Source organism: Morone saxatilis, unplaced genomic scaffold (assembly GCF_004916995.1).
Source record: "Morone saxatilis isolate NCDOM2014 unplaced genomic scaffold, NCSU_SB_2.0 Contig20, whole genome shotgun sequence".
NCBI classification, from domain to species: Eukaryota; Metazoa; Chordata; class Actinopteri; family Moronidae; genus Morone; species Morone saxatilis.
Genome location: NW_023339763.1, coordinates 10,749,618 through 10,761,954, shown reverse-complemented (window position 1 = coordinate 10,761,954; position 12,337 = coordinate 10,749,618). Strand labels below are relative to the sequence as shown.

General features: G+C 40.2%; 2 protein-coding genes across 2 annotated transcripts in view; one reads left to right on the top strand and one right to left on the bottom strand.

Annotated features, from left to right (window-relative positions):
- Positions 1-2,270: 2,270 nt before the first annotated feature.
- On the top strand, positions 2,271-8,096 carry LOC118331347 (protein-tyrosine sulfotransferase 1-like). Its single transcript, XM_035666198.1, has 5 exons — positions 2,271-3,352; positions 4,098-4,256; positions 4,425-4,678; positions 7,007-7,208; positions 8,051-8,096. Exons 1-5 carry the CDS (start codon positions 2,945-2,947, stop codon positions 8,084-8,086), a joined length of 1,059 nt encoding a protein of 352 aa, XP_035522091.1. The 5' UTR covers positions 2,271-2,944; the 3' UTR covers positions 8,087-8,096.
- Positions 8,097-9,684: 1,588 nt separating this feature from the next.
- tmtops3b (teleost multiple tissue opsin 3b) overlaps positions 9,685-12,337 on the bottom strand; it is a 3,272-nt gene continuing 619 nt past the window's right edge. Inside the window, exons 2-5 of the mRNA XM_035666199.1 lie at positions 11,044-11,212; positions 10,764-10,935; positions 10,393-10,626; positions 9,685-9,894 (exon numbers count right to left, since the gene is read on the bottom strand). Of these exons, the coding sequence (XP_035522092.1) occupies positions 9,685-9,894; positions 10,393-10,626; positions 10,764-10,935; positions 11,044-11,212 (785 nt within the window). The remainder of the gene's footprint in view (positions 9,895-10,392; positions 10,627-10,763; positions 10,936-11,043; positions 11,213-12,337) is intronic.

Here is a 12,337-nt window from a genome sequence, read left to right as displayed (position 1 = left end):
GTGGAGTAAATCCTATTTTACACACACACACACACACACACACACACACATACACACACACACACACACACACTATTGCCTCCGCTGAAAGCTTTGATTTGTTTCCACTAACACGCACCTGGTTCACCACATATACTGTGCAAGAAAAAGTGTTCATGAAGAAGCAGCTGCAACTGAATATGTGGCCTTCAGGGCATTTATTTCGCAGTTTTTGCCACTAAAAGAGGAAGCTCATACAGAAGTAGATGGAAAAAATGAGTAATAAATGAAGATAATCGTTCAGTGGAGAACAGTTCCACTAATGGACACGCTCCTGGGCAGTAAAGCATCAACCAAAAGTGAAGGGAAAATGTTCCTCTCACACTTTCCCTTCAGCAGGAAGTCGGAGTTGCGTCCCCCCTGTTGTGTGAGGAACAAGGAGGGTTTGGATCTCTAGACAACCTGCTGGTCAAAGATGTCACAAATGTGCATCTGGATCACCCCAACATCTGCAACCCAGCAACAAAAAGAGTATAGAAAGGAGAATAGTCCACGCAAAAATACATACAACTACTTTAACTACTTCAGTTAAATGTGGAAGCTTTCAGGAAACAGCTTTAAGAGTTTACAGGCTTCTCGACTGTCGTGTGTTAACGCTGTAACCCGAGTTCAGGGTAAACGTAGGACGAGATCTCCCTGTTCAGACTATCCCTTTAACAGGAAGTCAGTGTGTTCCCTCCTGTGAACCGTAAAGAGGTGACACTGGCTTTGGGTTTCCTGACAACCTTCTGCTCGAAAAAATGTCAGCAGTCTTGCCAGCCACCACAACTACCGTTTACAGACCAACTGTGATCACGGGTCGCTGTTTTCTGCTTATTGTAGACTTGTTTGTTGGTTTGTCCCTGATCAGCAAACACGGTGGCCTTTTCAAGGTCAGTCCCCAGATTTATCAGAGCGGGTAAACACGGTTAATCTTTCACCATTATGGAGGAAAAAAACCTTTAGTAGGGTCTAACTGGGCAGATAGTTTGGGTATTATTGGCCTGTTATATTACATAAAAGTAAACTGCAACTGTTTTATAATTTAATTATTATTTAATTCCTTTTTTTCCCAGCAGAAATGCCAAATATCCATCGTTTCCCTTCCTTTAGGGAATCATGATGGGGATTTTCCGCAAGAGCGAATTATTATTTAAGAGAATAATTGACAAATTAAAGGATGATGAAAATAATTGTTAGTTGCAGCCCTAAAGTGATAAAACACACATTTTCATCAGCATTTAAAAAAGTGAAAAAGCAGCATGACTCGTCTTAAACCACTGGCCTAATTCTCTGCAAACTCCAAGTGGCTTAATCTCTGCATGGAAATGCATCAGAGTTGCATGTAAAGCTTGTGGATACCACTGGACTTAGCATGGCTTAAGGCAGCACCTAAGTATCCCAACCAGGCCGGGATGTCCTCGTTTCCAGCTGTTTCTTCCCCTTTTTTTTTTGTTGCTTTGATCGTCAGACTGAAGTTTACAGGCAAGCTACTCCAGGCAGGAAGAGGAGTTTTCCCCACGTGGCATCCAGATGTCAGGATCCCTGCACAGTCAGTCTGAACAGACGGACACCAAAATACCTCTGAGAGAGGGAGACATTTTGCTTTAGAGCTTCTGTTTGAGTCCTGATTTTATAGAGTTTTAAAGCTGTAATGTGGCTTTAAAAGTAATTCAAACACTGTAGTGAAATCATTTGTTCAACATAATTCAGTTCTTGCAAGCTTGTGTTTTCTAAGAAGAGGAATTGGAGGCCGGCTTGCGCTGCTGAAACTGTTCCTGTGCACTTTGCAGAAGAGAAATGGGGAAGTTGCAGGGTGGCTCACGGTCAATATTAATCTGATCCTAAATAAATTGCTTTGCGTTTGTGTGGCAGAAACTGTCAGTGAGAATAAAAACACGAGGACGCTGTAATTATCGGCCCTCAGATACACTGCAGCCTGAGTTCATCTGCGTTGCGTGCCGCAGTGAACTTTGATATGGCCGACAGTCAGCGCCTCCCCATGAGGAGAAGGATGCAAAATAGCTGCTTTGAGGGAAAAAAATAAAACTGGATTCATTTCAGCCCCTCTGAAAGTGTGTACAAGTGTTCTTGGCAAACCATCACACACCACCCTGCTTGCTACGAATAGCTCACTCATCCAGGGCTTAATGTTATTGATTTAAGTTTTAAAAACATTATAATTTATGGGTTGTTGGTTGTTGGTTTTTTTTTGTTACTTGGCAAGTTGTGAAATCATGCATGGACTAAAAAAATCAGCTCATACCAGCGTCCAACTTTTAACTTTTTGCCTCACCGGCCAAGACGACTGGTAGGTGAAAGAAATCCACAGACCAAAATAAGAAACAGCTTTTTAGTGTTACATATACAATAGTTTTAGTACATTACACGTTAGACACAAGTAAAAATACTCAGTACAGACTCTCTCTCTTTTTTATTACACAACCATTTTACTACAAACCTGCCAGTGAGGCTCATAGCCAGTACTCTCATTGCTCTACTATTTGCAATCCTGGCAAAACAGATGCTTCCTCTTTTTTTGGTTGTAAGCAATATAAACTGATTGTGGTGTAACTCTTCCTCGGGTGTATGACTCGCTCTTCTCCCGTTTTTAGGTACGAGCGATGGGCGAGAGACGTGGCTTGCTGTGGAGCGCAGCAGGCCTGGACCCTGCTATCCGACAGCAGGGCTGAGGAGCTGCAGAGGAGTGAGGAGTCTCCCCAGCCCTCACCTGAATACCAGTCCCCAGCTGCGCCCTGTGGGCCTCCGTCAGGCCTCCCTCAGTCTTTACTCGCAGTTATTTTCCGAGTGTCAGTGTGTAGCTTAGTCTTCAACTAACCTTTGTTGAAATTTAAGAAGCAGATCCTCCACAGGTGGCCCCCGATTGTTGTTTTATGAATCTGACTCCCAAACACACCCTGCGACCATGAGGAACACCAGATCTAGCCTTCTGCTGGGCTGCGTGCTCCTCTGCTCCGCCTCCCTGCTCTACCTGGGCATGAGCGGGATAGACTGCCCCCCAAAAAGCCATCGGTACCGGTGGATGGAGCTCAACCTGGGCTCGGCCAATCAGAGCTTATCCCAGACTGAATACTTCCCCGAGGACACGCCCCTCATCTTCATCGGCGGCTTTCCCAGGAGCGGCACCACGCTGATGCGCGTCATGCTGGATGCCCACAGTCACGTGCGGTGTGGGGAAGAGACCCGAGTGATTCCCCGCCTCTTGGCCATGCGGGCCACCTGGAGCCGCTCGGTGAAGGAGAGGATACGACTGGACGAGGCCGGCGTCACTGACCAGGTGTTGGACTCGGCCGTACGAGCATTCCTGTTAGAGGTGAGCTGGTCGTTGCTAATCTGCTGTGTTGAATTAGGCCAAATACACGCCTCTGCATCTGTTAATCTGCCTCTAAGGCTGCAATTAACGTGATTAAATCGACTGATGTATCACGTATGCTCGAAAAGTAAACTAAAATTGCCCAATATGATGTCTTCAAAATTGCTTGTTTGACTGATCAATAATCCAAAACCCCAAAAGATATTAAATGTACTTTCATACATGACACAGAAGCAATAATTCCTCATATTTGAAAAGCTGAAAATTAAAATGAGCCTGAAAAAAAACCCACATGTAGCATAACTTTTTGTTTATATGTCTCTAAATATTTAAAGGAATTATAAAGGGCTGTTTAACACAAAATTGCTTATGCAGTTTCACAAACAAATGGAAAATTTACTTATTTGCTTTCTTGCTGAAAGTTTGATACCACACTCATATCTGTCTATTAAATATGAAGCTACAGCCAGTACACACTTAGCATTAAGACTGAAAACTGTCTACAGTGATGTGTAAAAACTAGAGTTTGTGATTTTCTGATTATGAACCAGATCATTTCTCAGCTGGGCGTAATCTTTTTTTTACATCTATAGTCACTATAGATGAAATATTAATGTTTTTAATAAGATAAGTGTTCTTCCATGTTGTAAATGACACATTTATATTTTACATATAAAAAAAACTATTAAGAAGGAATGGTTTGTTGTATTTCTTGTCATATTGACTGTTTCTATGTGTGTTTCAGGTGATAGTCGGCCACGGGGAGCCTGCACCTCGCCTTTGCAACAAGGATCCCTTCGCCTTGAAGTCTCTCTCATATCTGTCGCGCATCTTCCCCAAAGCCAAATTTGTGCTCATGCTACGAGACGGACGGGCGACTGTCCACTCCATGATATCACGCAAGGTATGCTGGGTATTTTTCTCTTATCAGGGAGCTGCAGGCGGACAAGCTTCCTCACAAACTCGTGTTTCCAAAGCAAGTTCGTACTGGTGCCACACGAAGTTTCCATTCTGTGTTTACTCTCTGTCGCGATTGGTTGCCCGTGTTAATCTTATCTGCCTCCATTCACAGGTCACCATCTCTGGGTTCGACCTGACCAGCTACAGGGACTGTCTGACCAAGTGGAGCAGCGCGGTGGAGACCATGTACAGTCAGTGCCAGGCAGCAGGGGAGGGCAGATGTATGCCCGTCCGCTATGAGCAGCTCGTCCTCCACGCAGAGGGGGAAATGAGGAAGTTGCTTCACTTCCTAGAGCTGCAGTGGGACCCGTCGGTATTGCACCACGAAGAGCTGATCGGAAAAGCCGGTGGTGTGTCTCTGTCCAAGTGAGTATTTGAAATGCGCGTGTGTGTTTGTGTGTGTGCGCTCCAAGCTTACCTCCTTCACTCCGGTGGCATAGAGCCGTGCAGATAGTTTTACTTTTATGCGCTGAGGTTTTTTAAATGTTGAAATGAATTGCGGTGGTAGAGAAGTTTCAGAGACATGTATCTCTAAACCTCAGCACACTAAACTGAAACTGTCTGAATACCCACAACAGTATCTAGCCATGCTATTCAAGGTCTGAAATGGCCGAAATACATAAACATACGCAGTATTTTTGTCTTCACTCAGTTGTAAAGGCCTTGAATTGTTAGAAGTTTCTTTTGTTTTTTTGGACACTGTTCCTGGTTTTATCTCTGATTTTAAATAACGGAGCACATTTTTTATTTCACACACCACTTTGATTATCAGTGATGAAACATTAATTATTTAATAAGGAGTAATTGCTCTGCTCAACCCCACTGTCCATAGTTAGTCCATATAAATGCATGTAAATGATAGAAAACTCTTAATCTAGCTGTGTGTTTTATTTGCCATAATTATTCCTCCTGTGAATTCCCACCTCGCTGACTAGGAGTGGGTATATTTCAGGATCACATCTCGCACATCTCTCTCTGTCAGAACAGTCAACCAAACACGTTTGTAAGCGGTTGCTCAGAATAATTAGGTTTTGCTTCCACCCGTGCAGCTTGTTAATGAATTGAAATGAATATAAAAATCTTAGAGTAAGAGTAAGTGCTCAAGACATCTAGTTTTAATGATTTACTCGTACTAATATTTTCTGAAGGTTTTTATTATTTTCATGCCATTTGTGAGAGGATGTGGGTAAAAAGGAGGCGGTACAGGCCATTGAAAACTCTATTGATTAATCTAAAAGAAACCCTGTCCACTGGAGGGGTCAGAATGCAGGGTCAGGGAAGTCACAGGACTCCTCAGAAAATTCAATCTAGGTCTTACTTAGTGTTATTTATGTCCCTCAAGTGACCTTCCTCTACTGCAGTTAGTGTCTTCCTTGAAGGACATCTGACATTATGAATAAAAACAAGTGTTTTAATTTTAAAATTACCATGATTCGAGAAGTTGGAACCAGTCCGTTTTTTGGCATTTATTTACGACTTAAACAATTAATATATGATCAGAATTGTTACCAGTTGTTTCTCTGTGGATTTACTGATCAATTAATGGACTGATCGTTTTAGCTTTAGTCTCTTCTGAATTGGATTTCTCTCTCTATGATTGTTGACAGTGGTGGCTAGAAAAAAAAAAAACATATTGATTCTCAGGAACTCGCTGCACTGTAACGTGATGTTTCCCATTGATTTTCTTTTTTTAGGGACCAGTGTGTCGGATTTAATGGCATCTAGCAGTGAGATTACAGATTACAACCGAGGAGAAACTCACAAAAAACAGCCAATGTTTGGTTTGTCCGTTCTGGTCTCTGTGGAAGAGAACCCGCTCCCATAAAAAACATTTATAATATTTTTATTTTCAGGTGATTATACACTAATGAAAACATACAATTTTAAAAACCATCCATAAAAAAACCTCAGCATGAATTGAAGTGCAGCCCAGGTTGTGAGCAGATTTGAACAGAACACAAGTCGTATATTTGAGTCCACTGAGCCTCCAGGACGCCTGCCACAGTTTTTCATCTGAACCTTTTTAAAGGTCAAGTAAAGCTTACAGACGTTTAATTTGTGTTGCTCTACTTATTTGTCGTGATTCAAGACGAGCATCTCTTTGCAGGGCAGAAGCTCAAGAGATTTGATGGGACTCTGCCTGCTTCATAACGCAAAAACCCAAACCTGGCGTGTATTTGAAGGAATTAGGCCACATTCTGAGAGAATTAGCACCCTTATTTTGATTAGTTATGCAACAGTTGGCGCAATATTAGTCACACTAATGTTTTGTAACCTCCTCAGAAATTGAATTATCACGAAATGTGGCATGTTGTGGTTCTGAATCATATGTGTACAGGCGTAAGTTATGTAGGGTGGACGGGTTGATAGGTATGGAATATTTAAAATGCCCAAATTAAAACAAATGAAACAAAGAAGAAAACAAAAAAAATACACATTGTTGTATGTATTTCCTTTTTTTATATATGCATTTATTTTCAATTACATTAGCAACATATATTAGGACAGTTATTTATCTTTTTCTCTTAACTTAATGAATTTGATTCTTTTTTTTAGTTAAAACTTTTAAATCTTCCATAGTTTGCCACTCTTCAATGTCCGCAGGCAAGCATCTCTTCCTTATCAAACTAATTAACATTATGGTCTAACACACACACACTAACCTTGTGTTTGACTGTGTGTGTGTGTGTGCAGGGTTGAGCGCTCCACAGACCAGGTGATGAAGCCGGTGAACACGGATGCCCTCTCCAAGTGGGTTGGACACATTCCCTCCGACGTTATAAATGACATGGCTGAAATTGCCCCCATGCTGGCTCGCCTGGGCTACGACCCCAACGCCAACCCTCCCGATTACGCAAGAGCAGAACCCATGATATCTCGGTTCAACTACTCACAGGTGAGGTTAAAAGAAAATGTCTGAATAAGAACAGAAGTTCACTGGAAGACACAGATTATATTACAGATTTTATTGATTGTTTAATCTTTCTGTGAGCTTTGTGAAAGTCCAAACCCAAATATATATCTCATTCATTGATTGGCTTTATTATTTTATGTGAAAAAAGATTGTTCCTGTTGCAAGAGGACACTGCTCAGCAGAGCATGTTGACAGCTTAAAGTCTGCTAGTGGAAAGTGAAGAGAAAATGGAGAGAACTCACAAATTATAAGTCCCTTTTAAAATGCCATAATAATAATAATGTCAATAATAACACAAACACGATTGGTAAAAAAGAGAAGAGAAAATTGAGGGTTACGATTAATACTCAACGAATGCGGTTAATGGGCGTTCTGCTGTAGATACCAACATTATGGCTCATAAACAGCCTCTCATATCCCTTGATAATGGAATAATGGAGCATGTGATAAGAATCAGCATAGCCACATCCACCCTTGTGGAGTACACAATATGTCGTCAGTCACAGCCTACCTCTCTTACATCTCAAGAAATAACCCACAGGCAGTCCACCATGAAGAGGTACTCAGCAACAATTTATAACAATAAATAAGGTGGTTAAATTCAATCTTTAATCTCCTCGTCTTTACAAAGAAATATGAACAATGATCAATAATTATTAATATGGACTGAAGTTTTATCGTGATAAAGTTTAACACTTAAGCCACAAAAACATTTTCCACTTACCCCTACTGAGCTCCAATCACACGGATAACTATTTAGTTTCTCTTTCAGCCTTGATAATATTTCCAGTCATAAGTGAACATTGTGGCTTTTCTCTCCGCAGAGTTTGAAAGCAACAGAGGCTCCACACCCGAGTTAAGCAAGAAGAGGAAAAAATGCTGTGAACCAGGCTTTCGCTGTTCCGCGATATGGATGCACCTTTTACACGGACTTCCAGCTCAGCAGTAAATACACCTCACAGGAAAGTTTTTAAAGTGTTCCATGTGTACTTTTGAATCGTTTTGTAAGACTTGTGTGCGGTGTTAATGTCTGTACACAGCTGGAGGGGTTCAAATAGAGATGTTCCAAAACCATTTTTTCCCTCCCTCTCTCTCTCTCCTCCTCTCGTCTCTCTCTATATATATGATATAGTATATATATATATTAATATATTATAGTATGTTATGTATACATATATAGTTATATATATATACTATATATATATATCTACTATGTTGTATACATATATATATATATATAACTATATATATTTATGTTGGATACATATATATATATATAATATATATATATATATATATATATATTATATATGTATATAGTATATATATGATGTATATTATATATATATATATATGGTAAAATTGTATACATAGTATATATAGCTATATATATATATATATATATATATATATGATATCATATCATTGTTGTATGGCCTGGCTCAGGTTAAACCAGATTTAGAGCAGAGTGAATCGTGAAAACGCGTCCCATTTTAGGGATAATAAATCATGTGATATCGGATCAGTGCATAGACACGTAGACTCACCGATACCACATTTTGGCCGTATCGGAGGAATAGGAGGAACAGTTTAAATTACGGACTCTTCAAGGCGGTTCTGGGTTTATATCTTGGCTCTGAGAACCGCATGTGGACTACCTGCTCACATTTCCTCCAGGGTGAACCGACAGTATTACACTGCATTTTGACACGTCCTCTCACATCGTACCTGAAAGTATTTCAACATGTCTGTAAGTTGTTATGATTCACCACAAATGTGAATGTGTCTTTAGACAAAAATCTTTCACTTACTGAGATTTCAGTCAGTGTTCATGAAAGCATAATGACTGTATATTTTTGAAGACGTATGTTTATTTTCTTAATAAATTATTTTGATGTCGACCATTCATTCAGGAATCTAAAAACTTGTTTACTCTGAATTCAGCCTTTTCAATTGTTGTATATTGTTGAAGACAAATAAAAAGAGCCTAAATGTCACCTTTTTTAAAAATGTTATTCAGTTTACACACTCTACTCCATCATACTGCCATATGTGTATGCATGTTAGACAGTCAGTTGAGCCACAGCGCCCTCTTGTGGTACAAAGACAAAACAAAATGTTGGTAGCAGACAAAAATATTGAGTTCTGACACTTGAGTCTTCATAGTTCAGTAGAAATAAATGTGCAAAGTTACATGTAGTCAAACCCTGAGACAGATTGGGCTGCTGACTGTTAACATATATCATTAAATTGTAGTTTAAAGTAAACTACATACACACGCCCATATGGCTAGACCACAAAGTTTAACAGTGGACTAACATCAACAAAACCAGTCAAATAAAACAGAACAAAAATCTTTCCTGTAGCATAGTTTTTTTGTAACATTTGTGTTACAAAATATCTCAAATAAATTGAAAAAAGTCGTTTTTTTTTATTGATAATGCAGCTAAAATAACTTCTATGTTGCACAATGTTCCACTAGCACCAGGGCAGGCTGCTCTACCTGCAGCTGTCTGGATGGGAACATGGGAGTCTCCGTGTTCTGTTCCTCGGTGGGCGGGTTGAGGGCTTGAAGCCACGCACCCCTCCTGCTGGGCAGTGTGTGGTGGACCGGGGTGGGCGGAGCTTCTGAGCCGCACCTGATCATGTACAGAAAACACCTGTAGAACTGAGAGAGGCGGCAAAATAAGAGCTGTGGCCGTGTTCCTGAGCAAAAAACTAATTTATGAATATTATATTCCAATTCTGCCAATAGATCCTAAATGTTACATCCTGGACCTTTTAAAGCGTGGAATAAAGAGAATATATATATATATATAATATATCTGGTTCTGCTGCATTGATTTTAATCCTTTTTTTAGTCCACTGAGAGTCTGAAAATGTTATAGAAGTTTAACTTTAGACTAAATCAGTGGTCTTGTAACTAGAACTATGGTGTGTTATTATAATTATATTGGATATAAAATGATGAAACACTGAGACTCAACCTATCAGTTAATTGGTGAGGCCTAGCAAAGCCCTCTGTAGTTTTGTTTTGTTTGGAGTTGAATAAAACTGAATCTTATTATTATTTTAGATTAAACAAAGGGAACTGAATCACCTAACAATGCTCTGAGGACTGTGTAGTTTTGTAGTTTTTGTAGTTTTTACAGGGAGTTGCTGTTACCTGGTTGTTGAGCAGCACATAAATAACCGGGTTGAGGATGGTGCTGCTCTTTGCCAGCAGTGAGGGGATCAAACTGGCGGCAGGCGGTACCACACCGGGCCGTCCAAAGGAAGCGAGCAACGCCATGACACCATATGGCATCCAGCACAGCAGGTAGCCCGTCACCATGGAGACCACCATCAGAAGGACGCGGCCTTCCCTCCGCTCAGCTGAGGATGGGTTGATCCTGCTGACCTGCACACACACACACACACACACACACACACACATAGACTTCTTTCAGTGACCCTGGTGGACACAGTGAGTAGCAGGGAGTTCTGACGTCACACACATTACACAGAGGTCAAAGGTCACGTGTTCTGGGCGCTCACCTGCCTCGCCACCGCTCGCAGAGCCAGCAGGATCCTCCCGTAGCAGAAGATCATGAGCAGCAGTGGCAGGAGCAGGCAGAAGATGAACAAACAGCTGATGTAGGAGCGAGCTGTGGCCGAGCGCTGGTGCCACTGGACCGAGCAGGTGGTGCCGGGACCCTCCGGCCCGTAGCTGCTCCATAACACACAACATATGCTCTGATTTATTTAACATAACTAAGTCCTAGTGAATGATCTTATGAGAGGAGTGGTTGGTTGATATCAGGGGCTGTATGCAGACCTGCTCCAGCCCAGCAGCGGCGGCAGAGTCCAGACCAGCGAGTAGAGCCAGGAGGCGACGACAGCGAGCCTGGCCCGGCGGTACTGAGAGGAGTCCGGCTGTGTCCTCCGGAGCACCACAGAGTACCGCTGAAAGGACAGCAGAGAGAGAGACACCAGGGATACTATGCCTGACAGAGAGAGAGAGAGAGACATCATAGCAAAGTAAAGAACAGCAGTTAGTGATCAAACTGAGTCAATCAACCAATCAATCAATCAATCATCTCCATTCAGACTATATGACCAAATCACAGAAAGTGTACTTAACTCCATTTCAGAAGAAATATTTTTTACTTTTTACTACATTTATCTGACAGCTGTAGCTACAATTTAATTTGACTCTACATCCAAAACATATGATCCACCTATAAAATCTAGATTAAAGTATTTAACAACAGAATGTTATATAAACTACTTTAAATTAACAGTAAAATATAATAATATAACACCCACAGTCGACATTTTCAGTTTTGATACTAGGTTGACTTCGCTGAATACTTCTTGAGTAAGATGTTGAATGGAGTATTTATTCATTTATTTATCTATAATGATCTCAGTAGCCTCTTGTATAGCAGTCCTAAACGTTTAATCTAAACGTGACACGACTCAAATGTATAGACTCATTTCTGAACACAGTTGCAGTTAACATTGGAACAAATACAAATGAAAATACCTGAAATTAGGCAAAAAAATAACAACACAAACAACATTTTCCTGCTCCATGATCTCATCCTGTCCTTTCACTGAAACTCTTGTTACTCACTTGACTTTATTTCATGCTGCTTAATTCTTATTAACTCTTATTTTAAGGATAGACATCTATATGTATATTATTCTTGTAGGGTAAATATATTTCATATGTAGGCTTTATTTCCAGAAAATTCAAGAAAATGTATGATTCTTTACAGCTAATCAAGAAGTAAGTTTCTTTGTTTTCTTATTTTTATTGACTCAGAGGAGTTATTTTCTTCTGCTTTTAAAAAAATAAATAAATAAATAAATAATAACCTAAAGTAGGAAGGAGGCTAGTACTGTAGCCTGTAAGAATCATTTTAAGGTATAATTTATACTTAATATTTATACAGTCCTACATTATAGAGGTTTTTAATTCACTACATGTATCTGATGACTTTAGTTACTTTGCAGATTCAGATTAATAACACAAAATATAAGCCTAATAAACAAATAAATAATAGTAATAATATAAAAAATGTGACAGGCAGTGTTGCTTCTTTTGATTGATTGATTGAGAATTT

What these genes read in the sequence shown, in the direction of transcription:
- LOC118331347 (XM_035666198.1), top strand. Translation starts at nt 2,945, where the DNA reads ATGAGGAACACCAGATCTAGCCTTCTGCTGGGCTGCGTGCTCCTCTGC. An exon ending in TACGAGCATTCCTGTTAGAG is followed by an intron (nt 3,353 to 4,097) that starts GTGAGCTGGTCG and finishes TGTGTGTTTCAG; the next exon opens with GTGATAGTCGGCCACGGGGA. An exon ending in ACTCCATGATATCACGCAAG is followed by an intron (nt 4,257 to 4,424) that starts GTATGCTGGGTA and finishes CTCCATTCACAG; the next exon opens with GTCACCATCTCTGGGTTCGA.